Source organism: Pan troglodytes, chromosome 23 (genome assembly GCF_028858775.2).
Source record: "Pan troglodytes isolate AG18354 chromosome 23, NHGRI_mPanTro3-v2.0_pri, whole genome shotgun sequence".
NCBI classification, from domain to species: domain Eukaryota; kingdom Metazoa; phylum Chordata; class Mammalia; order Primates; family Hominidae; genus Pan; species Pan troglodytes.
Window position 1 is genome coordinate 47317140 of NC_086016.1, and position 26167 is coordinate 47343306.

Here is a 26167-nt window from a genome sequence, read left to right on the forward strand (position 1 = left end):
CCAAGGAGAGTGGGAGAGTTGAGGTTGGCTGTGAAAGGAGACCTTAAACCACATGGCTTCATGTGAGCACCTTTATAATCCCCACCTAGAGACCCGGGTGGGCAGCCCAAGGAGAACATGGTGGCCGGGCAGGGCCCCTCTTTGCTGGCTCTGCCACCCTCAACAGGCAGCTTCCGTCGGGTGCCCTGCGGGCAGCTGTAAAAGATGTGCGTGCGCAGGGAGTGCGTGGAGGAGGGAAGTGCGGGGAGGGGAGGAAGTGGGGGGCTTCAAGGGCCACCACTGAGGTCACATACACTGCTTCTGTTTCATCTCATTGGCCAGAGTTTTAGCTAGGGCTGCACCTAGCAGAGCTTGGGAAATGTTTTTAGTTAGGTGACTCTGCCACTCATGGGTGTTCTATTAATAAGGGACAACTCTCATCACAGGCCAGGGGTTGGAAATGTACAGCCTTGGGCCTGTTTTTGCAAATGAGGTTCTGACAGGCGGCCACACCCATTCATTTACGTATAGTACGTGGCTGCTTTCATGCCTCCAGGCCCAGGTGAGTAGTTGGAACAGAGACTTTATGGCCCACAAGGCCTAAAATATTTCCTCTCTGAGGCAGGGGCGCGGTGGCTCACGCCTGTAATCCCAGCACTTTGGGAGGCCGAGGCAGGCAGATCACCTGAGGTCAGGAGTTTGAGACCAGCCTGGCCAATGTGATGAAACTCCGTCTCTACTAAAAATACAAAAATTAACCTGGCGTGGTGGCAGGCGCCTGTAATCCCAGCTACTCAGGAGGCTGAGGCAGGAGAATCGCTTGAACCTGGGAGGCAGAGGTTGCAATGAACCAAGATTGTGCCATTGCACTCTATCCTGGGCAACAAAAGTGAAACTCCATCTCAAAATATTTTCTCTCTGGCCCTTGTAGACAACATTTGCTCACCCGTCATAGGAAGAAGAAGGGAGGAGTCGAAGGGAGGCCAGGGAAGGGTAGTGGGGTCGCTGGGCAGCACTGAGGGCCCTTGTTGTCCTTCAGGTGAAGAGAGACTGTTTGTCTAGAATGAGAATCGTTTGTCTTGAAAACAAGTAGTTGAGCATCATTCAACTCTTCTGTTCACTTTTGCGTGTTTTTGAAAACCTCCATCAGGAAGTGTTGAGGTGAGGCCGTCGACACAGCTGTGTTGAGAGTCAGAGAACAGGCACGGGGGAAGCTGAGAGTTGGTTGCATCAGGAATTCCAGCAACACCAGAGAAGGGCGACGGGCTTGCAAGTGTATTGGGGGAAGTTGTAGTGATCCATTGTAGACTCTAAGCTGCTTGATGGAAGAAGGCAGGACAGCAGGGCAGCTAGTGACTGGTCGGTGATAGTGGGGTCAGTAGCTCACGGGCCTCAATGGGCTTGAAGTTTCCCTGGGAGCCAGGGTGCTAGAGAGGTGGGCAGATGGGAGGGAGTGGTTGGACAGGGGAAGCTGGCCCAGAGGTTCTGGAAAGGATCCAGGTCTTGGTAATGATAAGGCCTTGGGGGCTGTATGTGTGGATGGCTGAGATGGACCAGGACTATTGGAGGAGAGTGATGGCTGGAATTTAGAGGCCATGATCCCAGGGAGAATCATCCAAGCGGACTTGAGAATCACCCCAAATTATGACGGCACAGCTGGAGAGACTCAGCCCTCACCTTCATCGGTGCAGGGAGTGCAGGGGAGCCCGCAGGAAGGGTCTCAGGGATGCATAGAGCCAGGTCTCAGGTCGGGGAGAAGGTGAGCATTCCCAGGAGATGATGGAGATGTGGGCGTTGGCTGATAGCAGACCCCCTGGGAACAGTGGGAGGGTTTGGGTGGTGGGAGAGTCAGAAGAGCTGTGGCGATGAGTGGGAACCTGTGAGTCTTGGTTTTCTTGTGCCGGCCAAGCAACACGAACAGGCACAGAGGGCTAGGGGAGGTATTTTGATACCCAGGTGCCGAGGCAGAGGGTGACAATGAGGCTGGGAGCCGGGCAGAGGGGACCCTGTGTCCTCCCGAACCCGCCCCCACCCCGCCTCTCTGTCCCCTCCCAGCAAAGCTCTGCCGCATGGTTGCTGCATCTGCTGTCACCAGCCCTTCCTTTTTCTCTTGAAGCCATCCCAGCCAGGCTTTGGCTGTCAAGGCCCCTTGGAGGCAGCTCCTGTCAAGGCCACCGGTGAAACACTGAGGCTGCTTCCGGAGGCCAGGCCTCAGTCCTGATCCTCTTGTGTCTCTCAGAGTATATGCGGCACTACGGGCCAGGTGTGCTGGCTCATGCCTGTAATCCCAGCACTTTGGGAGGCCAAGGTGGGCAGATCACTTGAGGGCAGGAGTTCAAGATAAGCCTGGGCAACATAGCGAGACCTCGTCTCTACAAAAAATAAAAAAAAAATTTAGGCCGGGTATAGTGGCTCACGTCTGTAATCCCAGCACTTTGGGAGGCCGAGGCAGGTGGATCACCTGAGGTCAGGAGTTTGAGACCAGCCTGGCCAACATAGTGAAACCCCATCTCTACTAAAAATACAAAAATTAGCTGGGTGTGGTGGTGCGCACCTGTAGTCCCAGCAACTTAGGAGGCTGAGGCAGGAGAATCGCTTGAACCAGGAGGGGAGGTTGCAGTGAGCCAAGATCACGCCACTGCATTTCATCCTGGGTGACAGAGCAAGACTCTGTCTCAAAAAAAAAAAAAAAAAAATTAAAAAATTAACTAGGTGTTGTGGTGTGCACCTATAGTCCCAGCTACTTGGGAGGCTGAGGTGGGAGGATCACCTGAGCCTGGGAGATCAAGGCTGCAGAGGGCCGTGATCGTGCCACTCACTGCACTCCAGCCTGGATGACAGAGTGAGACTCTGTCTCAAAAAATAAAATAATAAAATGAAAAATGAAATAATATAAAAAATTAAATTAAAAAATTTTTTTAAAAATATAATGAGTTGGGTGTGGTGGTGGCACCTGTAGCCCTAGCTACTTGGGAGGCTGAGGTGGCAAGCTCGCTTGGGCCCAGGAGTTGGAGGCTGCAGTGAGCTGTCCTGGCACCACTGTGCTCCAGCCTGGATGACAGAGCAAGGCCCTATCTCAAAAAAAGAAAAAGAAAAAAGAAACACTGCCTCCCGCCTCATTGAAGGTGCCACGAAGACACGCTGTTTCATTACCACCGAGAAAGAGAAAACTGGGACTGTGCAGCGCTCAGGGAAAGCCAGAGTCTTTACTGTGGTCCTCAAGGCCCAGGTCATCTGCTTCTGCTGCCGACTCTTCCCCTCACTCCTCTCCTGCCTCAGTGGCCTCTTGCTGACCTGGGACGTACCTGAGCCGTGACCTCAGTGCTGTGGCCCTTGCTCTTCCCTCTGCTTAGAACATTCTCCACGAGCCCTCACCTCCTCAGGCCCCTGTTCAGATGCCCTCTTCTCGGAGAGGCTTGCCTAGCGTCTTGGTCCTGTCCACCTCCCCTGACAGCGCCTGCCCCCGTCTCTGCCGTGCTTTCCCGTGGCAGCGTCACCGGTGGCGTGCTACACGTGTGCATCCCCTGTCCCCCTGTTCTGGAGTTGCAGCACACGCTGTGAAGCCAGATTTTCTTTGTTTTCAGCTGCTGTATCTCTGGCACCCAGAAAATGGCCTGCTTAGGTGCTCAGTAGTTGTTAAGAGCTGATGTTTTTGTAACTGTCATTCCACCTTTTTGTAGCGCACAGGCGATGCCAAGCCCAGCTTCTTCCAGGACTGCCTGATGGAGGTGTTTGACGACCTGGAGCAGCACATCCAGAGTCCTCTGGTGCTGCAGTCGATCCTCAGCCTGATGGACAGGGGCACCATGGTCCTGACCACCAACTATGACAACCTGCTGGAGATCTTTGGCCAGCAGCAGAACAAGCCCATGGAGTCTCTGGACTTGAAGGACAAGACCAAGGTATGGGCTGGGGGTGCGGGCAGCCTGCAGGTGCGGGGAGTTCTGTGCCCTGGGAGCTGCTTTCACTTTGTAGCAGTGAATTACTAATAAAGTAGCCAGGCATGGTGGCGCCTGCCCGCAGTCCCAGCTACTGGGGAGGCCGAGGTGGGAGGATTGCTTGAGCCCAGGAGTTCCAGACTGAAATGAGCTATGATCATGCCACTTATTCCAGCCTGGGTGACAGAGTAAGACCCTTTCTCTTAAAAAAAAAAAAGTAATAATGGAAAGTGGCACACTGGCAACTTGGGAGGCTGAGGCAGGAGAATAGCTGGAACTGGGAGGGAGATGGTTGCAGTGAGCTGAGATCACTGTACTCCAGCCTGGGCAAGAGAGTGAGACCCTGTCTCAAAAAACAAAAGAAAAAAAAAAGAAATACCTGAGACTGGGTAATATATAAAGGAAAGAGCTGTAATTGGCTCACGGTTCCACAGCTGTCTAGGAAGCATAGCAGCATCTGCTTCCGGGGAGGCCTCAGGAAGTTTCCAATAGTGGCAGAAGGCAGAGTGGGAGCAGGCATGCCACATGGCAACAGAGAGAGTGGCAGGGGGGTGGTGCCACATGCTTTTAAATGACCAGATTTCTCAAGAAGTCACTGTCACGAAGATGGCACGAAGCCATGAGGGATGATCCTGCCCCGTGATCCAAGCACCTCCCACCAGGCCCCACCTCCAGCACTGGGGATCACAATTCAGCATGAGATTTGCATGGGGACAGATGTCCAAACTATATCAGTTAGCATATATTTACAGTTATAAATAACACTACAGGGTCCTCATACTTTTATGTCCTGTTTTCAAGATGAATTCCTAGAAGAGTTTTATGGTCAAAAGGTAGGAATGTTTTAAAGACTGATGATGTAAATTACCAAATTGTTTTCCAGAAGGAGCACCAGTTACACTCCCGGTGGTGGCTGAGTGTGGGAGTATCCATTTCCTGTATCTTGCCAACACGTGGTGTTATTAAAAAACAAAATGAAATACACCTTGTCCATTTGATAGCTGAAATTTTCAACATTGATTTCTTGTGTTACTAAAGGTTGAGCATAGTTTCATGTGACTCTTGATATTTCTTTTGTGACACACTTGTGACCTTTGTGTGTCTGCTTATGTTATTCATAACTAACACTGCTGCCTGTGTTGTCTGGGCTGCCTTGTGAGGTAAGGCCCTGGCCCCGCTCTGTGTACAAAGAAACTGAATTACGGGGCACGGGGCAGTGTACACGGGGGCAGGGCCGCCTGAGGGGAGCGGGCAGGGCCAAGGCACCCACTCCTGCCGGTAGTGACATGGGGTAGACATCTGCTCTCTGCGTCTGAGCCACACGGTCCCCACTGCTGGGGCTTGCTGTTGGAAACAGACAGCCAGTTGTATAAACAGAACTGCCAGCTGGCTCACCACCCAGTGATGGCAGCAGGGCTGTTGGTGTTTGTGTCCATTCCACCTGCTGCTGTGCGGGCTCCGGGGTGAAGATGACTTGACAGTGACCCGATGGGCATCTTTATAAGGTCCCGTGTTCTGTATCTTGATAAGGTCCTGCGTTCTGTATCTTGAACTGAAAGGAATGCACTTAGCCATTTGATAAATACTTTTCTCCACATACATATGTATATATTTTTTCTGGGTGTGTAGAAGTAATACAGAAATAGCAGTAATTAAAATATAACATATAACTTAGAAGTGAAAGTCCCCATAGCCCACCTAAAGTAATCACTCTTAACAGTTTGCTGTAACCTCAAGTGTTAAAGACATTTTCTATGTAACTGTCTGTCTTTAAATAAGTCCTTTTTTTTCCACCCTGAGACAGGGTCTCACTTTGTTGCCCAGGCTGGTCTCGAACTCCTGAGCTTCAAGTCTTGGCCTTGGCCTGAGTAGCTGGGATTATAGGTATGAGCCACCCAGAAGCTCTTTTGCTATCATGGGACCAGCATGACTGGCGCTAACAGCCGATCCTCTCTCAGGTTTTACAGGTGTGACTGTACCGTCGTAGGATGGGAATAGCTAGGGCTCACAACCGAGTTTCTCTGAGGTTTTGAAGGTGTAAGTGTAAAGTGAAGCATCTCTCGATGATTCTTTCCAAGATAGGTTTAAAAACTATGAATCCATTTTCAGTGTTTCTTCTCTCTGTTTGAAACAGTTTGAGGATGTGTTTCTTTTTCTTGGCTTGATGTTTGGTAGGTCCTTGAATGGGCAAGAGGGCACATGAAGTACGGCGTCCTCCACATTCACGGCCTCTACACGGACCCCTGCGGGGTGGTGCTGGACCCATCGGGGTATAAAGACGTCACTCAAGACGCAGAAGTCATGGTACGGCCCGTCCTAATTAGCATCGGTGCGTCCTCTCAGGGATTACTGGTGGCCACTGGCCATTGGCTGCAGTCGAGTGGCTTCCCAGGCTCCAGGCGTCCGTGCCCTTCAGGTCGGCCCTGCACACAGTTGCTGAGGGAGGGGCCACGTCTCTTGTCCTCGTCTGTGTCTCTGGGGTCCCGCATGGTGCCTCCATGTTGAGTAGATGCTTGGCGAACATTTGTTAGAGGAAGGAATTCATGATTCCTTTCAAAGCAGAGATCTGCCTGTACCCTCTCTAGGAGCCCCGGCCGTTTGGTGGTTCTCACCTGCCCAGGTATACAGTGAAACTCCTCAGCATGACATATAGGCCCCGTGCAGTCTAGAATGTTGTCCTTGTTCTTCCAGGCTTCTTCTGGTCTGAAATTCTCTGCTCTCCTTCCTGTAGTTGTAAAGCTTCATTTTTGGCCTGGTATAGTGGCTGATGCCTGTAATCTCAGTGCTTCGGCAGGCCAAGGCAGGAGGATCGCTTGAGTCCGGGAGGGAGAGGCTATGGTGAACTGGGATCGCACCACTGCACTCCAGCCTGGGCATCAGAGCGATACCTCATTTCTAAAAAAATAAATAAATAAAAGTAAATAAAACTTCATTCTCTGTGAGGTTTTTATTTTTCTTCTTCTTAAATAGACAGGGTCTTGCTCTGTGGCCCAGGCTGAAGTGCAGTGGCATGATCAAAGCTCACTGCTTCCTTGAACTCCTGGGCCCAAGGATCCTCCTGCCTTAGTCTCCCGAGTAGCTGGGACTCCAGGTGTGTGCCCCTACTCCCGGCTGTGAGGTCTTCCTGATGCCCTAGAATGCAGTGTGGAAAAGCTGTGCTTCTGGTAAGCACTGAGAAACTCGGTGTCTGTGGATTTACCCTCAAGCACACAGCTAGGCGCCCTGTTCCTCAGTGCTCATCCCTGGGCCGGTGTCATGCCGTGACAGGTGTCAGCAGATGAGTGACTGGGCAGATGCTTTTCAGTTGCATCATTAATACTGCTTGGTGATAAGAAATACCTGGGCTGAGACTGAGCCTCTCTGAGATATTTGGTTAGCTGAATTGGCGATTCCCTCCTGCCTGCCTGAGTGACCCCATGCAATCTGCTTTCCCTGTGCCCACCTGACCCCGTCAGTCATGGTCACTGATCCCCTCCTCAGCTCTCTTGCCCTCATTCGCAAAACCACCCCTGCAAGAATTCCCACATATGGCCCACTGAGATCAACATTAATTTCAGGGTGTTTTATGTGCATAATTCTGAACTGAAAACATTTACTGTCCTCATTTTATGTTTTAATAATTTAAAATTGTACCCAATTTGAGAAGATTTGAGTTGGGTGACTGCACTGGTGAGTGTGTGGGGTGGGCGATGGGCTGGCCTTGCTGTTAGGGGCATGTGCACTGCCACCCACCTCGGCCAAAGACCAGTTACCCTGGCTTAGGTGGGGACAGGCAGGCTCAGCCCAGCTTTGGTCTTTGCTGCCACAGGCTGCTGCTGTGGGGTGGCCTGAGTGCCATGTCGGGAAGGATACTGTCCTTCTAACTGTGCTCCTCAGCGTGGCCCTGGGAACGCCTGTCAGGGAGCAGTGATGTAAAAGCACACACATGTGACTTGGTTAGTTGTAAGCTCTTGCTGTCCTTCAAATGAGCACTCAGTTTCTTCACTGGCCTTTTCTAGGAAGTCCTCCAGAACTTATACCGCACCAAGTCCTTTCTGTTTGTGGGCTGTGGGGAGACCCTTCGTGATCAGATATTCCAGGCCCTCTTTCTTTACTCCGTGCCGAATAAGGTGGATTTGGAGCACTACATGCTTGTGCTGAAGGAGAATGAAGACCATTTCTTTAAGCATCAGGCAGATATGCTTCTGCACGGAATCAAAGTTGTATCCTACGGGGACTGTTTTGACCACTTTCCAGGATATGTGCAAGACCTTGCCACTCAGATCTGCAAACAGCAAAGCCCAGGTATGGGATCTGGCTTCACTTTCCTTTTTCTTTCTTTTTTCTTTTTTTTTTTTGAGACAGAGTTTTGCTCTTGTTGCCCGGGCTGGAGTGCAATGGCACCATCTTGGCTCACCACAACCTCCGCCTCCCAGGTTCAAGGGATTCTGCCTCAGCCTTCCGAGTAGCTGGCATTACAGGCATGCGCCACCATGCCTGGCTAATTTTGTATTTTTAGTAGAGATAGGGTTTCACCATGTTGGTCAGGCTGGTCTCGAACTCCTGACCTCAGGTGACCCACCTGCTTTGGCCTCCTGAAGTGCTGGGATTACAGGCGAGAGCCACCGCGCCTGGCCTGTCTTCACTTTTCAAGTACAAAACTCACAGGGCTCTTCCAGTTGTTTCTCTCTCTCTTTTTTTGATGGAACCCACATACCCCTAAAATTCACCAGTCTTCGTTATTATTTTTTAAAACTGCCTCTGTAATTTAAAATTAGAAGATTGGAGTAATTGGTGTCCTAGTGACAGTCTGTAACTAGAACTTCAAAGTAACTTCAGGCTGGGCGCCGTGGCTCACGCCTGTCATCCCAGTTTTTTGGGAGGCCAAGGCAGGAGGATTGCTTGAGCCCAGGAGTTTAAGACCAGCCTGGGCAACATAGGGAGACCTGGTCTCTACAAAAATGTTTTTAAAAATTAGCTGGGTTTGGAGCGGGCGCGATAGCTCATGCCTGTAATCCCAGCCCTTTGGGAGGCTGAGGTGGGTGGATCACGAGGTCAGGAGATCGAGACCATCCTGGCTAACACGGTGAAACCCCGTCTCTACTAAAAATACAAAAAATTAGCTGGGCGTGGTGGCGGGCACCTGTAGTCCCAGCTACTCAGGAGGCTGAGGCAGGAGAATGGCATGAACCCGGGAGGCAGAGCTTGCAGTGAGCCGAGATCGCACCACTGCACTCCAGCCTGGGTGACAGAGCAAGACTCTGTTTCCAAAAAAAAAAAAAAAAAAAAAATGCTGGGTTTGGTGGTGGACATCTGTGATACCAGCTACTCTGGAGGCTCAGGTGGGGGGATCGCTTGAGCCCAGGAGTTAGAGACTGCAGTAAGCTGTGATCAGGCCACTTATTCCAGTCTGGACGTCGGAGGAAGACCCTGTCTCTAAAAATAAAAAATACAGTAACTTTGAAGTTTACAACTGTGCACACATGTATAGCTGGACACATTTATTCCTGTTTCAGGTTTCCTTAACCAAGAAAGAAAACTACCAGGCTAGCTTTATCAGTTGTGATACTTAACACTTGAAAGACGCAGATATCTCATATTTGTGTCCTGTTACTGCAGTTGAAAAGTTACAACTTCACAAGCACAGAATGATTTCATGAACACTTTACTTCTTTTTTCACGTAATGTATTGTCCCTGTTCTGAAGGCAACACCTCTTTTAAGTGTGCTCCTTGGCCCTTTTGAGAAATTGCTCATCTATCAGGAATGACCAGGGTAAGTGAGAAATTCTTAAACTTGGTCATCTTGACATAAGGGAATTAATAGCTGCAAGTCTGGCATCATAAAACATTGATGATGGCAAGCTTGGAAAGGCCTGTGCTGGCTCGTTTAATTGTAACAGGAAACCCAGGCACACTCACCACACACTAGAACGAGGTTAGCCACAGAGGCAGGTATATGTGACCAGCTGTGAACTTGGAGACCAGAGAATGCACAGATAATCCAATCGCTAAAGTTTTTGTTGTTTTTTTAACCACTATCATTTCTTTTCAGAATTGCTAATAATTAGCAAAATGGACCAATGTAAGTTCCATTTCCATAAATAAAAGTATAATTAGGGCAACAGCTTATTAAGGGCAGAAGAAAAGAGCTCCTGCTTGCCATGTGTCACCCTCTGCTCGGAGTTCCATATTCTCACCTGACTTGGTTTTTCATGGCAGCATGCAGTGCTAGTAAGTAGATGATTTCATAGACGAGATGAGCTGAGCTGGCACAGGCACATAACGTGCCCAGACATTTTGAAGCTGGGATTGGGATCCTGGCCTGACTGCAGAGCAAAATACACCATTTGGTGCATCCTGGCACCGGCCCACATGTGTGGCTCTGCAGAGAGGCAGCGGGCTTTTCTCATCTCTGCCCCCGTCCGCCGCTTCTCATTCCACCCCCACACTCCCTGGAAGAACAGGACCCAGAGTAACCCTGCATGTGCTCGGGCTCCTAGAGTGGGGCTGAGCAGCTTTCTGTCCCACTGAGCCTCCCTTTCCAGGTTGGGGCAGGCAAGTGGATTCGACAGGCTGCCAGAAGACTGCAAGGTCATTGGGAGTTTTAATCTGTGACTGTGTCATGAAGGACATTTGTACTCGAATTCATGGAGTGCCATTCCTGATGGGAGAGGAGGCCCATGACAGTGACAGTCATGCTAGTGATCGCGGACACCACACCATGCTGCCTTTGCCAGCTGGCTCCTTCAGCGAGTCCTCGCGCCAAGCCTGGGAGGTAGAGGTGAGGGCAGCGAGCAGCGCAGGAGTCCGGACCTGCCCAGAAGCCTGTTCCCAGTCCCTGCCGTTCCCAGTCACTGCCTCCGGGTGGCCGAGGAGGACGAGCTCTTGGTGTCTCGGCTCCACTGACTGCTTTTCTCTCTCCTTCAGATGCTGATCGCGTGGACAGCACCACATTATTGGGTAAAGCAGATCTTTCTTCTTGCCAGCCTGTTTTTTGCCTACACATTCCATTGTCTCCTGTCACTAACTGTAAAATCATAAACGTTTGTTTTTCACCTTAAATAATTAGCTTGTATTAAAACAGCCCCACTGAAGATGATAAATAGCCATGCCTTAGCATGGTCCCTGCCACACCAAGAGACTAAAAGCCATCCCTTTGACGAGGAAGCACAGCCGAATCACACGTGGGCCAGCTGGCACCTGAGAATAATTTCTTGCCCTAGAACCAAGAGTGATGGGACTTGGAACAGGTTCTATTTGTGTGATACCATGTGGTGCCAGATGCAGTGCCTTAGAATGACCCAGCTCTTCCGAAATGTTCGTTGCACGGGTCTGAGCTTGCACACAGAAGCTTCCTATTTAATACTTGTTTTGAAATGTGAACGCTCTTCTTGCTGGGCTCAATTCTGCCTGTTTATAAATTTAACAAGACTCGGTGGCCATGAGCGTCCTCCTGTGTGTGAGCTGGGCACCAGGTGCCTCCCCTTGCCGAATCATTTGGGTAAAAGGGACTCTGGTGAGTGGCGCGGAGGCCTCTGTGCGCAGCCCTGTTTTCCCTGGCTGTTCGGCCCAGCGCGTTCACAGATGGGAAAACGCGCATCGATGTGGGAGCTGCTCGCCTCACATCCATGTTAGTGGTGCAGGAAGTGTGAAACCGCCGCAGTCGGCTCCCCGTTGCCACCTCTTCCCATGCGAAAGGACATCTTCATTACACTTGCTTTCTCACTGAAATGCGCCTCCTGGAAGCGTGGCTCTCTTTGGAGAGAAGCCGCAGCGTGGTTGATGTCATCTCTAGTGGATGGCAGGGTCTGCTTGGCCAGTGCTTCAGTAAGGTCACATTGTGAACTGTGCCTTGGCGAGTGGATTCTCAATAAACAAGCTTCTTAATCAATTCTTCTCTTTCAGGTAATGCATGCCAGGACTGTGCAAAGAGGAAGTTAGAAGAGAATGGAATTGAAGTTTCCAAAAAACGCACACAATCAGATACTGGTATTGTGTCTGTTCTTTTTGTGGGGAGCTGCCTCAGGTCTCTCTTGCTGGCAGGCATCTTCAGGGACCGTGCTGCGCTTTAATGCCCCGGGCCGTATGGTGGGAGGACGGTGCATACGTTCTGTGAGGGCCAGAGAGCACAGGAGGCTGACTTAGCGGAGACCCTGACCTCTCACCCCAACCCAATTCCACCTGCCCAGAGCTACTGGTACCTCTTTAGAAAAATGTTACGGAGAAAACATACACTAAGAAGGTGCAGCGGGCAGAAGGTGTTCTCTCCAAAAAGAAAAGTTAAAAAGATGAATAAAAAGCGCACAAGTTACATAAGGTCAGCTCAGTGCATTTTTGCAAAGTGAACGCTCCCATCTAATCACACGCAGTTGAGGAAGCAGCATTGCCAGGACACCCCTTGTCACTGTCCAGCCTCCTCCAGCCCCCAAGGGTGACCACTAGCCTGATGCATGTCACCTGAGTCTCTGGAGAAAAGCACTTTAACTCATTTGAGCTTTGTTGCCTCTGTTACAGACTAAGATTTATTTAAGTGATTGAACTGTTTATCTAAACAGTGTATTTGAATAGGCCTCTCTGTTGCCACTATGAAGGGCGATCTCGCTTGTTCGTGCCGGTCCCTCCCTCTCCTCCCCTTCTCCTCCTCCTCCCAGGTTTGCGTAGTGCTGTGTGTTATTTCTCATTCTTTAAATAACATACTTAAGCCAGACTTCCCAACACGAAGCCTGGGCTGGATGGGCCCCCACTTGCGTATCCCACCCCCTAGCCCGCTGGCTTCCCCGTTTTGTCGGTCTCCGTGGTGACAGGACAGAAAGGAAATGAGACCCCCAGTCTGTCTGTAGGTTGATTGTAAAAGTTGGCAAACAAAAGCATTTACTTGATGAAAACAGCGTCAGTGTTCTTTCCTGCTTAGCCAGCTTGTGGCCGTGGCCATGGGCCCAGTGCCACGGCGCCTGTGCCAGCTGCAGCATGTGTGTTGTGTCCATGGGCCCAGTGCCACGCCGCCTCTGCCAGCTGCGGATGTGTCCTCAATGTCAGGGTCAAATGTGGCTTGTTCTTATATTCCATTCTCCCAATTTTTATTGTTTAATATTGGGGCTTGAAGACATTTGTGTTACTTCTTACTTTTTGAGGAGTTTTTAGGTTCTTCTTTCCCCTTTGTGTTCCAAAAACTAACGTTTCCCAATATTCTTAAATGTATGCACTCCCTCAGCTTTCAGAACTGAATAAGAAATTTTTTTTTTTTAAAAGTATGCATTCTCTTCATCCTGCCACCCCACATCTCCCAGGACACCTTCTCCTGGTCGGCTCCGCTGGGGACTGCTGCCTCCGGAGCTCCCCTCCTTCTCTCTGAGATGGAGGCCTAGGTCTCCCTTGTTCTGGCCCCTCATCCATCCTGCTAGTACCTCCCGAGGCCGCTTCTGCAGACCCCAGTGTGGGGTCGCCTCCTGAGGGCCATGTGTCTGCAGGTGTCTGTGCCATCCTCATGCTCGCGGGAGTTTTGGCATGGGATTCTCCGTTGTGATTCCCCCGGACTCCACTGTCTGACGACCAGGTTTCCTATGAAGAGGGTCTGATGGGAACCTGTTCCCAGTGATTTGAAGGTACCCGTTGCTTTTTTTCCTGGGAGTTTTTAGGATCCTCTTTTCCCTTGATTAGAAATTCAATGAGGATCTATTTAGGTGGAAAACTTTTTTACCTGCCTTACTCACATGTTCTTTTTCCTCTTCCATTTCTCCAGTTCTGGAATGGTCTGTGATTCTCTTTATTTCTTCTTTCCATCTTCTCTGTTCTCCCTTTCTGGAAGTCATACTAGTTGGGATTGCCTGGATTGATTTCCACCATCTTTTAAGTTTTCTCTGATGTCTTTTTTTTAATTTTTTTGAGACAGAGTCTTGCTTTGTTGCCCAGGCTGGAGTGCAGTGGCGCGATCTCGGCTCACCACAACCTCCGCTTCTTGGGTTCAAGCTATTTTCCTGCCTCAGCCTCCTGAGCAGCTGGGACTACAGTCGCACACCACCATGCCCGACTAATTTTGTATTTTTAGTAGAGATGGGGTTTCACTATGTTGGCCAGACTGGTCTCAAACTCCTGACCTTGTGATCCACCCACTTTGGCTTCCCAAACTGCTGGGATTATAGGCGTGAGCCACTGCGCCCGGCCAAGCTCTTGTTTTCTTAGTTACCTTTTCTCAGAGCATCTGCTGTTGTAAGTCTGCGAGAACTCTGGAGACAGAAGTCAACCTGGTTATCTGACTCTACTACATTCCTGAAAACATTGAGAGAGGATTTCCATATCATAGGAGTTTATATTTAGTACTTTATATAAGTAAACCAAAGTAAAACACTCTTAAATATCTATATAGCAGTCCACCCAAAATTTCTGAGAGCTACGAAGCATCCAGCTTATCAGTTACCTCTTCATTTAACGTTTAAATCCTTCAGTGGGTATGCTGGAGCAGTATTATGTCCCTGCACGTTGCTTCACCACCACAGGGACCATGTGCAATAGTCCATGTTATAAAGATTCTTAGTGAGTGCAAATTTAGTCAAGTAAAATAAGGCAGTTCTAAAAGGGCCACCTGCAGAGTGAATTATAGCACAAGCGAGGGCTGGCGGCAGGGGGTGGGGGCGCCCTAGCGTCCTGCCGTCCAGGGGCAGGGAAGATGAGAGTGAGCTGATGTGGTCCTTGTGGGAGAGCTGTGAGGGGCAGCTGTCACAGACTCGACATCCTCTCATTTAGTTTTATACAACTTTGGCTGGGCTTAGTGGTTCACGCCTGTATTACCAGCACTTTGGGAGGCTGAGGCAGGTGAATCACCTGAGGTCAGGAGTTCGAGACCAGCCTGGCCAACATGGCGAAACCCCGTCTCTACTAAAAATACAAAAATTAGCCGGGTGTGGTGGTAGGCGCCTACTGTAGTCCCAGCTACTCAGGAGGCTGAGGCAGGAGAATTGCTTGAACCCAGGAGGCGGAGGTTGCAGTGAGCCGAGATCACACCATTGTACTCCAGCCTGGGCGACAGAGCAAGACTCCGTTTCAAAAAAGATAAAATAATAATAATAGTTTTATACAACTTCAAATGCACTTGGGGGCACACACGTTTTAGAGAATTCGATTTTGATATTGTTTTGGATCAAACTGTTTGAAATCTTTTTGCAAATATTTGGATTGTGAGTTCAGCTAGTAGAACCATCATATAAGTAAAAACAAAACACAAAACTGGTGTTCTGTGAACTGTTTCCTCCGGGGTAGGTGGTTCTTTTCCACTACTTTCTTTCATGTTCGTTGTTTTGTTTTCTGCATATCTGGGCTCCTCCAGTGCCTGCTGACAAGAACGAAGGCCTGGGCGATTATTCTCAATAGATTGGCTTTCTTCTGCTGTTGCTGCTGTTGTGTGTACATAGATTTTGTCCCCCCGTGGCCTACCTCTGACTGGTGTGCACATCGCGGGTAGAGCCTACTGCCTGGTAGACCTTGCTGTGGAGCATTGGGCAGGGGTTTTCTTCAATACCTGTGAGATCTGTGCTCCTAGATGCCATCACCTGCACCTGCAGCCCCGGCTCTCCCCACCCAGTCATGTCTCCTTAGGGCGAAGCTCCTGGCCTCTGCTGTACAGAAAGCCTTGGCCTGTCCTGCATGTGGGTGAGAGAAGCCAAGCCTGGGGATCCCAGAGGAATCGACAGGCTTATTCTTCTCCATACCTCCAACAGGCTCTCACTGTATGTTTGTTGAAATTGCCCCATCCTCAGTCCACTAAGAAATAAAAGAGCATCCATGTTCATGGATTGAGATTCCCACAGATCGTTGCAAATGTAATGTCATCATTTGCTTGATCCCCTGATAGTACTGATAATTACACAAGGTCATTTCCAGACAGTGGCTACTGTTTCCATTGTGGAGGGGTTTTCAAAATCTTCCGTACATAAGAACAATTGTAAAGCAGTTTCTGAAATAGAAATCTATTGCAAATAACTTCTTTTAGCTGGACTTTAACCCTTGGGCATTTCGTTCTTTTATGTAAACAGATGATGCTGGAGGGTCTTGAAATCTTTACAGTAAAACCTGCAACTTGAAAACTAGCCTTCTGTAACCACAGTGCCCAAACGAAGAGGAATGTATGGAGAACTCCACGTGGATCTCTGATTGCGAAACCGTCACATACACCAAGAGAGCCACATGGGCATGTGGCCCTCAAGGCTGGGTGAGAGGGCTCCCCTGTGTGTTGAACTATGCAGGAGGGTGACGCGGACACATTTCAGGTGGACTTTGCAAGGACTGATGGATAGCTACCTCAGGGACCAGAATCCGTGGGAAGGGATGGACCTGGTGTTCCCGTTCCCATCTGACAGGCTCTCTTTTGTCAAGGTGGTATTTTTCGTAATAAAAGGGGAAGAGTAAAGACTGTCCAAGCAACAGTAGTTGCCAAAGAGAAAATACGAAATAGACACTTTTTTTTTTTTTGAGTCAGAGTCTCACTCTGTCACCCAGGACAGAGTGCAGTGGTACGATCTCAAGCTCACTGCAGCCGCCACCTCCTGGGCTCAAGTGATTCTCCTGCCTCAGCCTCCCGAGTAGCTGGGATTACAGGCGTCCACCACCATGCCCAGCTAATTTTTTTATTTTTAGTAGAGTTGGAGTTTCACCATGTTGGCCAGGATGGTCTCGAACTCTTGACCTCAGGTGATCCGCCCGCCTTGGCCTCCCAAAGTGCTAGGATTACAGGCATGAGCCACTGTGCCCAGCAGAATAAACACATTTTATAATTTGTATGTGGCAACATGTTACTATAGAAAGCATTTTAAAGGTACGTTTTAAAGGTCCACTGTTAAATAGTAAAGAATGAACCCGCTAGCGAAAATGTTTTTAGGGAGAACAGCTGGATCAAAAGGGCTTCTTTGGAATTAGGTTGTTTTAGTAACTTCTGTTCCAAAGAAACACAGGTCTGATATTGCTAAGAACTGAAATCGGAGGAGCCAGAGGCCCTTTTCAGTCCAGGCCAGCATTGTGCATGGCCACTGTGGGACTGACAACCGGGATAGCTCAAGTTCGAAAGACCAGGTTTCAAACATCATAAGTTCCAGGCTTTGCAAGTCTTTATTCTCTGGGGTAAGATCCAGTCTTTCTGTTACTGTCTCTTAAAATTCTCTTCCATGGCCCACATTAAGGGAGTTTGCAGAGAGTGAGGGAGACAAAACTTGAAAAGGGCCTGCAACACTTTAAACCTTCTCAGGTTCACCCACATGAAACGGCTGTGCTGAGTGTGCTGCCGGTGCCCGGGGAGCTTCTCTGACTGTGACCCGGCAGAGGTTTCTGTGGCGGTGCATGAGCGGCCCTACAGTGGAGGGTTCTCTTTGGAAACAAACAGCCCTGCTTGGTTTCAGTTTGAGGCCACTTATCTTCAATGTGACATTTCTTGCCAAGCCCTGTGACACTCCCCATTGATGACTCCCATAAGTACAGATAAAGTTAAGAACAGGAAACAGAAGGGTAGGATGCATAGGGAGGGAGAGAAGCCCTGAAAACTTTTTTTTTCTTTTTGAAGCATGGAAAACAAATCTTTTATGCCACTCCAGCCATAAATAAAATTTTAACTTCAACCCTGTGTGCTCAGTGTTTCTTTAGTTATGCCAAAGCTTGCTAGAATGTTATTTAGTGAGAATTTTTAGCTTGAGTTGCCACCCAACTGTGAAATCAACTAAATGATTACTTGAATGTATTTAAATGTTTTAAAAAGCAAACATTATAAATTTTTCTTTAATGTCATTTAGTAAGTGCAGTCAGGGAATATCTGAATCTAAGAGCTGGCCAGACACAGGGTATAGCAGAATTACAAGCATAGAGGATGCTATGCAGTAGGATGTAAAGCTCATTACAGCCCATTTTTAAGAAAAGCTTTGTGTGCTCTGCTGGAGGACACAGCCATGTTGCTGTACCACATGGATGTATCTAGTCAGTTCTGTTGTATGCTCGTTGTAGAATGTAAAGTTTATTCCAATCCGATTGATAGATTAAAGGCAACTCCAGCATAGTGCACTTGGTTGTGTATAGTTTAGTCCGTGAGAAACATCACATCAGGAGGTAACAAAGTTGGCCCTGCTGTTTACTGCCTCAAGCTAGAGTAGCTGTTACATTTTAAAATGGTTATATTTTAAGACAGGGCAGGTAGCTCAAACCTGTAATCCCAGCACTTTGGGAGGCTGAGGGGGGCGGATCACTTGAGGCCAGGAGTTTGAGACCAGCCTGGCCAACATGGTGAAACCCTGTCTCTACTGAAAATACAAAAATTAGCCTGGCGTGGTGGCGTGTGCCTGTAATCCCAGCTACTTGGGAGACTGAGGCAGGAGAATCACTTGAACCAAGGAGGCAGAGGTTGCAGTGAACCAAGATTGCACCACTGCACTCCAGCCTGGGCGACAGAGGGAATTCCATCTAAAAAAAAATAAAAATAAAATGGTTACATTTTAAATAGTTATACAAGTACCTGCTAAGAACCTCCTTACTATCTCAACAAAGCCTGAATATGTGCTGTGGCCCTTAAATTAGGTTACTGGGCATGCTCTGTTATATCAGAAATGACTGAACTTGGTGGGATCACTGACAGTCTATAAGTCAAAGTTATGAAAGAGAACAGCCAAGCGCGGTGGCTCACGCCTGTAATCCCAGCACTTTGAGAGGCTGAGACGGGTGGATCACTTAAGGCCAGGAGTTCGAGACCAGCCTGGCCAATGTAGTGAAACCCTGTCTCTACTAAAAATACAAAAATCAGCTGGGCATGGTGGCAGATGCCTATAGTCCCAGATACCTGGGAGGCTGAGGCAGGAGAATCGCTTGAACCCAGGAGGTGGAGGTTGCAGTGAGCAGAGATCGTGCCACCGCACTGCAGCCTGGGCAACAGAACGAGACTCCGTGTCAAAAAAAGAAAAAGGAGGACAAATAGAGTGGCTTCTGCTGTCTGCAGTTCATAGAGGTCAGCTATCTCACCGTACCGGAAGTCCCTTCCAGGAAGGAACCAAATCTTTTTGAGATTTGATTTCTTCCTCACAGAGTGCATTCTGTTATTACATGAAACAGTGTTGTTAAAACGGATACATTTACTCAGGAGGCTACTCCTTGGTTAGCACTTGGGCCCAAAGCAGTCTGAAGTGGAAGCCCACCTCAGAATTTTCTTGTCCCTTTTTTTTTTTTTTTTTTTGTTGAGACAGTCTTTGTCACCCAGGCTGGAGCACAGTGGCACAATTTCAGCTCACTGCAACCTCCACCTCCTGGGTTCAAGCGATTCTCCTGCCTCAGCCTCCCGAGTAGTTGGGATTACAGGTGCACCCCATCACACCTGGCTAATTTTTATATTTTTAGTAGAGACAGGGTTTCACCACATTGGCCAGGCTGGTCTCGAACTCCTGAGCTCAAGTGATCCACCCGCCTCAGCCTCCCGAAGTGCTGGGATTACCAGCGTGTGAGCTGCCGCTCCAGGCCTGTCTTGTTCCATTTTGAAGTGGAAATGAAGTGGTGAAAGTGCAGCTTTCTGCACATAATAACGTTTGTAAGTGGAGAAGTCAGTTGTCACTTGAGAAACTCTGTATTCTTCAATATTTCCGTAACAGAGATTCTATTTATAAAAATTCAGATTGCATTGAAACAGACATAATTCAATTTCACCATTAAAATATTTTTGGCTTCTAAAATTCTACATTGGAGACATTTGAAATTAGAACATTTTTTATTGATATTTTCAATACTAACATAGTTTCTCTGAAACAATTTCCCAAAAGCCAGGTTCAACAGTTTATTAACAATTTTATAACTAGTATGTTTAAAAACCAAGAGAAGTTCCCTTCAAGATTACTTGGGTGCAAGGCAAGATCAGAGTGAAGATGAAGCTGAATTCAAAATTTTTCCAACCAGACTAGCTTATTTCAAAATATAAGTTAGAATTATAGTACAAAATTGTACCTTTTGTTTGTTTTTTAAAAACTCATTTAACACCAGCTCTCACTGAAAACTTTCCCTTACTAGAATGAGGTCTGAACACTCAACTAAAGTGAGCCACAGCCTCTTTGGCTAGAACGACTAAGGTTTCTCTTAAAGGGTGCACCAGGCTGGTCCTGCTTGCTCCAGAAGTCTCCTGTGGAGGAGCTGTGTGAGTATTAGAGTGGGAACTGAACAGTGATCAGGTGACTGCTGCAGGACTGCCCCTAGCGGGACTCTCCGTGTCTCTTGCTGCTTTCTTGGCCTTCAGTGTCTGGATACTGAGAAAGATCTAGGGTCAAAACTCGGCTGAACATGCAGTCATCGTACTAAAATGGAGAGAAGACAGTTAAAAGTTCCCCTAATTAGGGAAAAAGTATTATTAAAGTAAGAGCCATTAGTGAGTCTAGAATTGCATTCAAAAGGAATCTTCTTCAACCTAGTAAGATATCTGCATTTATATCGGTTGTGGGTTTTTTTGGTATTACCTGGTATGAGAATTTCCATTACTTATGCATTATATTTCCAGGTGGTCCCCTAACATTCTGTAGGCACAGGAAGGTAAATTTTTATCTTTGCTTAAAGGAAAATTCAGGAAGTAAATCCTAACTGTCCAAAACCAAATGACCTGAACTAGTGGCTCTACTTCATGAGTTCAGGTTAGTATTTTCAATGGCTTGAGAAAAGTGTGTTCACATTTTAGAAGTTACTATACAACTTGGAACTTCTAATGTATTTCTTTGTTTTGTCCTCTGATACTTTTGGAGGATAAATGGTTCCTTGCTCTACCACAGTGCATTTGTTTTTGCTTAAAACACTGAAACACTACAGAAATAAGAAGTATAATGTTAACAGTTCATGTAAATTAACATGGACTTATTTCACGAAACAAAACTATCCTACTTACTGTTCTGCAATTTTCCATTTGCTTTTTTCACTTAAAATATATCTTCAATCTCTATGTATTGTCTAGGAAAGCACCAGTAGTTATTTTTAATCTTATTTGATTAAAAAGTCATTTCAGCATTAGACTCCATTTGGAAGTTTTAATTAGGAAAGCCCGGTGGCTGTCAGGGTACTAAGGGAAGTTGGCATTGGGTACACTCCTCTCGCCTCTGATTTGTCTTTACCTCAGGATAGATGCCGATTAGCGCACCAGCTCTGGAACAGAACTTGGGTACGCTCCCCTCTGATTTGTCTTTACCTCAGGATAGATGCCGATCAGCGCGTCGGCTCTGGAATAGAACTCTTCTTTTAGGGAGATGACTATCATCTGAAACTGGTCTTGAGTTTGCTCTTTGATGTAACTTGACACCTGGAAGAAATAAAAACACACATTTCACTAGGAAGGAAAGGCCTTGTCTGGGCTCTGGAGACAGTAATTCTGCATGTCTCTGAGTCTGGTCAGTTTAGGTGACGAGGACTTATCCACCTTTCCAATAATTCAATAAATCCTCAACAACTGCAGAAATGGAAATAGATTCTAAAATGAGATAAACTTCATTAAACCTATGATCTAAAACTTTAAGAATATTTTAAAGAATAAAGCTCCAACTTAAGATACTGTGATGTGAATAGGTAATCAGCCTTTATAACAAGAAAAAAACTACCACTCAGAGTATTTTTTAAGGGTGAAAAAGGGCTGGTATTTAAACATATAACCTCCAGGCCGGGCGCAGTGGCTCACACCTGTAATCCCAGCACTTTGGGAGGCTGAGGCAGGCGGATCACCAGAGGTCAGGAGTTCAAAACCAGCCTGGCCAACATGGTGAACCCCGTCTCTACTAAAATTACAAAAAAATTAGGCAGGCATGGTGGCAGGTGCCTGTAATCCCAGCTACTCGGGAGGCTGAGGCAGGAAAATCGCTTGAACCCGGGAGGTAGAGGTTGCAGTGAGCCGAGATTGTGCCACTGCACTCCAGGCTGGGCGACAGAGTGAAAGACTCCATCTAACAACAAGAAGAGCAAAAATCCAAAATAATTTCCACCTTCCTATTTTGCCAACTCAAAGCCTGAAAGGAAAAACAGGGCAATTATATATGTATTCGTAATCCATAATCAGGTCATTTGGTTAGAGGTGAACTCTGGTTCCCTAAGGAAGCTCAATTCCAAGGAAATGAGAAGTGCAAAATGGACTCAATAGAGATGAGTCTTGGTGAACAAACCACTCAGAGCTTGGATGGTGATAAACCCCAAGAAGAGAAAAACTACCAACAGTCTAACAAAGGTAATACCAACTCCTGGATTTCTCTGAGGGCCTAGAATGGGTCTTCTCCATGTGCACCAAAGGTCCTGTGGACACAAGCTCTGGAAGTAGGAATGGTAGCTTCCATTGAGGAATGAGTGGCCATGTTTTACGTGAGAAAGGAAAGAAACTGCTCTAAGAGGCTGAATTCATAGAAGGAACTTCCAGCATTAGAGGCGATGGTAGTAGCCACTATGACAGGGCTGAAAAAAGGTCTTGGGCCCATAATAGGAAAAGAAGGGGAGATAGGATGCGAAGATGCAGGGCATGCGTTTTTCCTGGAGAGTTACCTGTTGGGCACCCTGATCACAAGAGGGAGTGGAGGGTGCTTCATAGTTCTTCATACTACATAACTGCTCATACTCAATTCAGCAACGGAGTGTCAGAAAAATACATCTCAAAAGGGATAATGCAATTAAGAGCTTTTAATACATAGGATGGGTACTAGTAGGAGTCTGAAGTAAGACCTAGTACCTGGAGATGCCACCAATGCAAACATCTAATTTTTCCTCAAACAAATACCTTCAATACAGCCAAGAAAAAGATAGCCACCAAGATTTCCCCTCACAGAATGTGGGATATAAAGTGCGAAAATTCTCCTCCTAAGGGGAGATTTCTCCCAGATGAGTCCGCCATGGAGTCCAGTCATTTGATGCACGCTGGCTGCCATTCGGGAGACAACTCAAGATGCTCTTCTTTCCTGTTTCCTTCCCAGCTACCATGTCCTGTTTCCTCCCCTGCTACCATGTCCTGTTTCCTTTCCCAGCTGCCATGAAGCTTCTGGCAGAGACTTTTTGGGGGTATGGAGTTGATGTGATACTCTTGTGTATCCCTGGGCCATGTTAAAAATGCAGGGCCTTCAAGAGATTTTCTCAGATGAATACAATTTGAGAAATGCTCAAAGACTACATTCATGCCATCAGAAGGTACCTCAGGTTGCAGCTACCCAGGCAATTCACATGAGACTCAACAGAGTAAGAAATCAAGGAGGTCAGCTTCAGAGGTGCAGAACCTACTGGGTGGTACCCCGAGACTGAAAACATCTCTCAGCCATGGGCTCCTTAACATCACTCACAAGACTAGGTTATAAACCAGAATGCCAATTTATTTCTTTTTTTCTTTTTAAATTTATTTATAATAGAGACAAGGTCTCACTATGTTGCTCAGGCTGGTCTCGAACTCCTGAGCTCAAGTGATCCTCCCGCCTCAGCCTCTCAAAGTGTTGGAATTACAGGCATGAGCCACCGCACCTGGCCCAGAATGCCAATTTATAAGTAAATGATGAGAAATACATCTCTCAGCATGACCAGAGCAGCCACCCTGTAAGCAGCCGTTAATGCAAAGCCTGGTCATTTCTAGAAGATGGATGGGCCTGGAATCAGAACCAGGAGAACCTAATTCACCCATCTCCAAGAATGAATGGCCCCAGTAGCAGAACCATGATACTGGGAACTCTGCAGGCCGGTGCTACCCTTCCCCTGGGCAGTGTCGGGCACTGCCAGGATTTGCCTCCATCCTTTGTTCATGTTCCATAGCAGACCCCACTCTCATGTCCAAAATTCAATCTAGTCACTGTCAATTTGTTTGGGCTGAGAGCCCAGCTCTTTTAGGTGGGCTCTGAGTATCTACCCACTGATCCTTGAGTACTGACTGAAATTCAACTCCTAAGTGTGAAACTGTTCCTTAGTTCTCTCATTCTCTCAAAGACTGAAAACAGGATCATGCTCAAGTACAGTAAATTATTGGATACATTTTGATAGAACTGGGAAGTAGGGCTGGTGTGGTGGCTGACGCCTGTAATCCCAGCACTTTGGGAGGTTGAAGCGGGTAGATCTCTTGAGCCCAAGAGTTTGAGACCAGCCTTGGTAACATGGTGAAACCCCATCTCTACCAAAAACACAAAAATTAGCCAGTCTCATAACCTGGTCTCAAATAAATAAATAGATATAAAAACTGGGAAGGTAGGATTTTAAACTTTAATTCTTTTGGAATTTAGAGATGGTACTCTTGGGGCCTGTTATTAGGGGTTCTCTAATTCCCAATATCTAGATTTGGTGAGAAACCTGTTATGCCAGCAGTAACATTGTTGATCAAGTACAGTGATCCTTATTTGACCCCCATGTTGATTTCTCATCAACTCTGGAAGGTCTTCTAAGCCTTGAATGAAAACTACCCTGAATCAACTTGTTTTAGATATTTAGCTTAGATTTCAAAAGGACTGTTTTTTTTTTTTTTTTTCCTGGAGTGCAGTGGCACGGTCTCGGCTCACTGCAATCTCTGTCTCTCAGGCTCAGGTGATCCTCCCACCTCAGCCTCTTGAGTAGCTGGGACCACAGATGTGTGCCACCATGCTCAGATAATTATTTTTTTAAATTTTTTGTAGGGACAAGGTCTCCTTATGTTGCCCAGGCTGGTCTCAAACTCTTGGACTCAAGCAATCCACCCGCCTTAGCCTCCCGAAGTGCTGGGATTACAGGCATGAGCCACCAAGCCCACCCTACAAGGACTGATTTTTTTTTTTTTTTTTTTTTTTTTTTTGAGACAGAGTCTCTGTCGCTCAGGCTGGAGTGCAGTGGCACAAACTCAGCTCACTGCAAACTCCACCTCCTGGGTTCAGCCGATTGTCATGCCTCAGCCTCCCAAGTAGCTGGGATTACAGGCACCCACCACCACGCCTAGCTAATTTTTGTATTTTTAGTAGAGACCAGGTTTCACCATGTTGACCAGGCTGGTCTCGAACTCCTGACCTCAAGTAATCCACCTGCCTCAGCCTCCCAAAGTGCTGGGATTACAGGCGTGAGCCACGGGTGCCTGGCCAAGGACTGAATTTTTTGTTTTGTTTTGTTTTGTTTTTTTGAGACAGAGTCTCACTCTGTCGCTTAGGCTGGACTGCAGTGGTGCAATCTCGGCTCACTGCAACCTTCACCTCCCGGGTTCAAGTGATTCTCCTGCCTCAGCCTCCTGAGTAGCTGGGATTACAGGCGCACACCACCACACCTGGCTAATTTTTGTATTTTTAGTAGAGACGGAGATTCACCATGTTGGTCAGGCTGGTCTTAAACTCCTGACCTTGTGATCTGCCTGCCTCGGCCTCCCAAAGTGCTGGGATTACAGGCGTGAGCCACCGTGCCTAGACCAAGGACTGATTTTTAATGAGCATTTTCCATTGCTTGCCTCACATGATCCTTGAATTGTAGACAGTCTATTGAAAATGAAAAGCAGAAACTTACTTTGCCTATGTTAGTATTGTCTAGGGCTGCATCCACTTCATCTAAAACAAAGAATGGGGCAGGACGAAAACTAGAAAAAAATTACAATCAAGTAAGTTACAATTTTCTATTTGTTTTACAAAAGACTTGGAGAAAAAGATTAACAGTATTCAGAATAAATAAAACACATTCTTTTGGATATTTCTAAGTAATCGGTGACCTCTATGTTACTAAATCCAGTGCTCAGTTATCAGTCCACATGTATGTGACCTATGCAAGGAGTATTTGGGATTGGTCACTCCCTCCTCCTTGAAATACTGCTTTGTGACTTGTAAGGGGACACAGTCTACTTCCCCTCAGCCCCCGCTTTTTCTGAGTCTGCTGAGAACTCTTCATCTCTCCAACTTTGGATGGCTGCGGTGCCCTCAGGGCTCTGTGCTTATCTAATCAACTCCCTTGGTGATTAAATCTGGCCTCAGGGTTTTAAATACCACCCAAATACTGATGGCTCCCGCCCTCTTACCAATAATTGTAACCTGTCTCCTGAGTTCCTTTTTTTTTTTTTTTTAATTTTTTTTAAATTTTATTTTTTGAGATGGAGTCCCGCTCTGTCACCAGGCTGGAGTGCAGTGGCACAATCCCGGCTCACTGCAACCTCTGCCTCCCGGGTTCAAGTGATTCTCCTGCCTCAGCCTCCCGAGTAGCTGGGATTACAGGCGTGCGCCACTACGCCCAGCTAATTTTTGTACTTTTAATAGAGATGGGGTTTCATCATGTTGGCCAGGATGGTCTTGATCTCCTGACCTTGTGATCCGCCCGCCTCGGCCTCCCAAAGTGCTGGGATTACAGG

At 47.5% G+C, this 26167-nt stretch overlaps 2 protein-coding genes across 47 annotated transcripts in view; one reads left to right on the top strand and one right to left on the bottom strand.

Annotated features, from left to right (window-relative positions):
• Nucleotides 1-17495, top strand: part of FAM118A (family with sequence similarity 118 member A) — a 31908-nt gene extending 14413 nt beyond the window's left edge. For 13 of the 42 annotated variants that reach the window (XM_054675625.2, XM_063807631.1, XM_016939384.4 and 10 more), the window contains 6 exons: nucleotides 3660-3881; nucleotides 6093-6221; nucleotides 7916-8201; nucleotides 10825-10857; nucleotides 11803-11886; nucleotides 15924-17495. In XM_054675625.2, coding sequence (XP_054531600.1) covers nucleotides 3660-3881; nucleotides 6093-6221; nucleotides 7916-8201; nucleotides 10825-10857; nucleotides 11803-11886; nucleotides 15924-15943 — 774 coding nt within the window. In that variant the 3' untranslated portion in view covers nucleotides 15944-17495. Of the gene's footprint in view, nucleotides 1-3659; nucleotides 3882-6092; nucleotides 6222-7915; nucleotides 8202-10442; nucleotides 10858-11802; nucleotides 12104-15923 lie in introns of those variants that run through there. The other 29 variants (XM_054675614.2, XM_063807610.1, XM_054675613.2 and 26 more) reach the window with 6 other exon arrangements.
• Nucleotides 17496-19596: 2101 nt separating this feature from the next.
• The window catches only part of SMC1B (structural maintenance of chromosomes 1B), a 69868-nt gene continuing 63297 nt past the window's right edge, over nucleotides 19597-26167 (bottom strand). For 2 of the 5 annotated variants that reach the window (XR_010155919.1, XM_003317304.6), the window contains 2 exons: nucleotides 21068-21178; nucleotides 19597-20192 (listed from right to left, as the gene is read on the bottom strand). Coding sequence is in view for 4 of the 5 variants with exons in the window: in XM_003317304.6 (XP_003317352.2) it covers nucleotides 20091-20192; nucleotides 21068-21178 (213 nt within the window). In the remaining variant the exon portion in view is untranslated. Of the gene's footprint in view, nucleotides 20193-20993; nucleotides 21179-25338; nucleotides 25409-26167 lie in introns of all 5 variants that reach the window. The other 3 variants (XM_515195.8, XM_054675608.2, XM_063807607.1) reach the window with 3 other exon arrangements.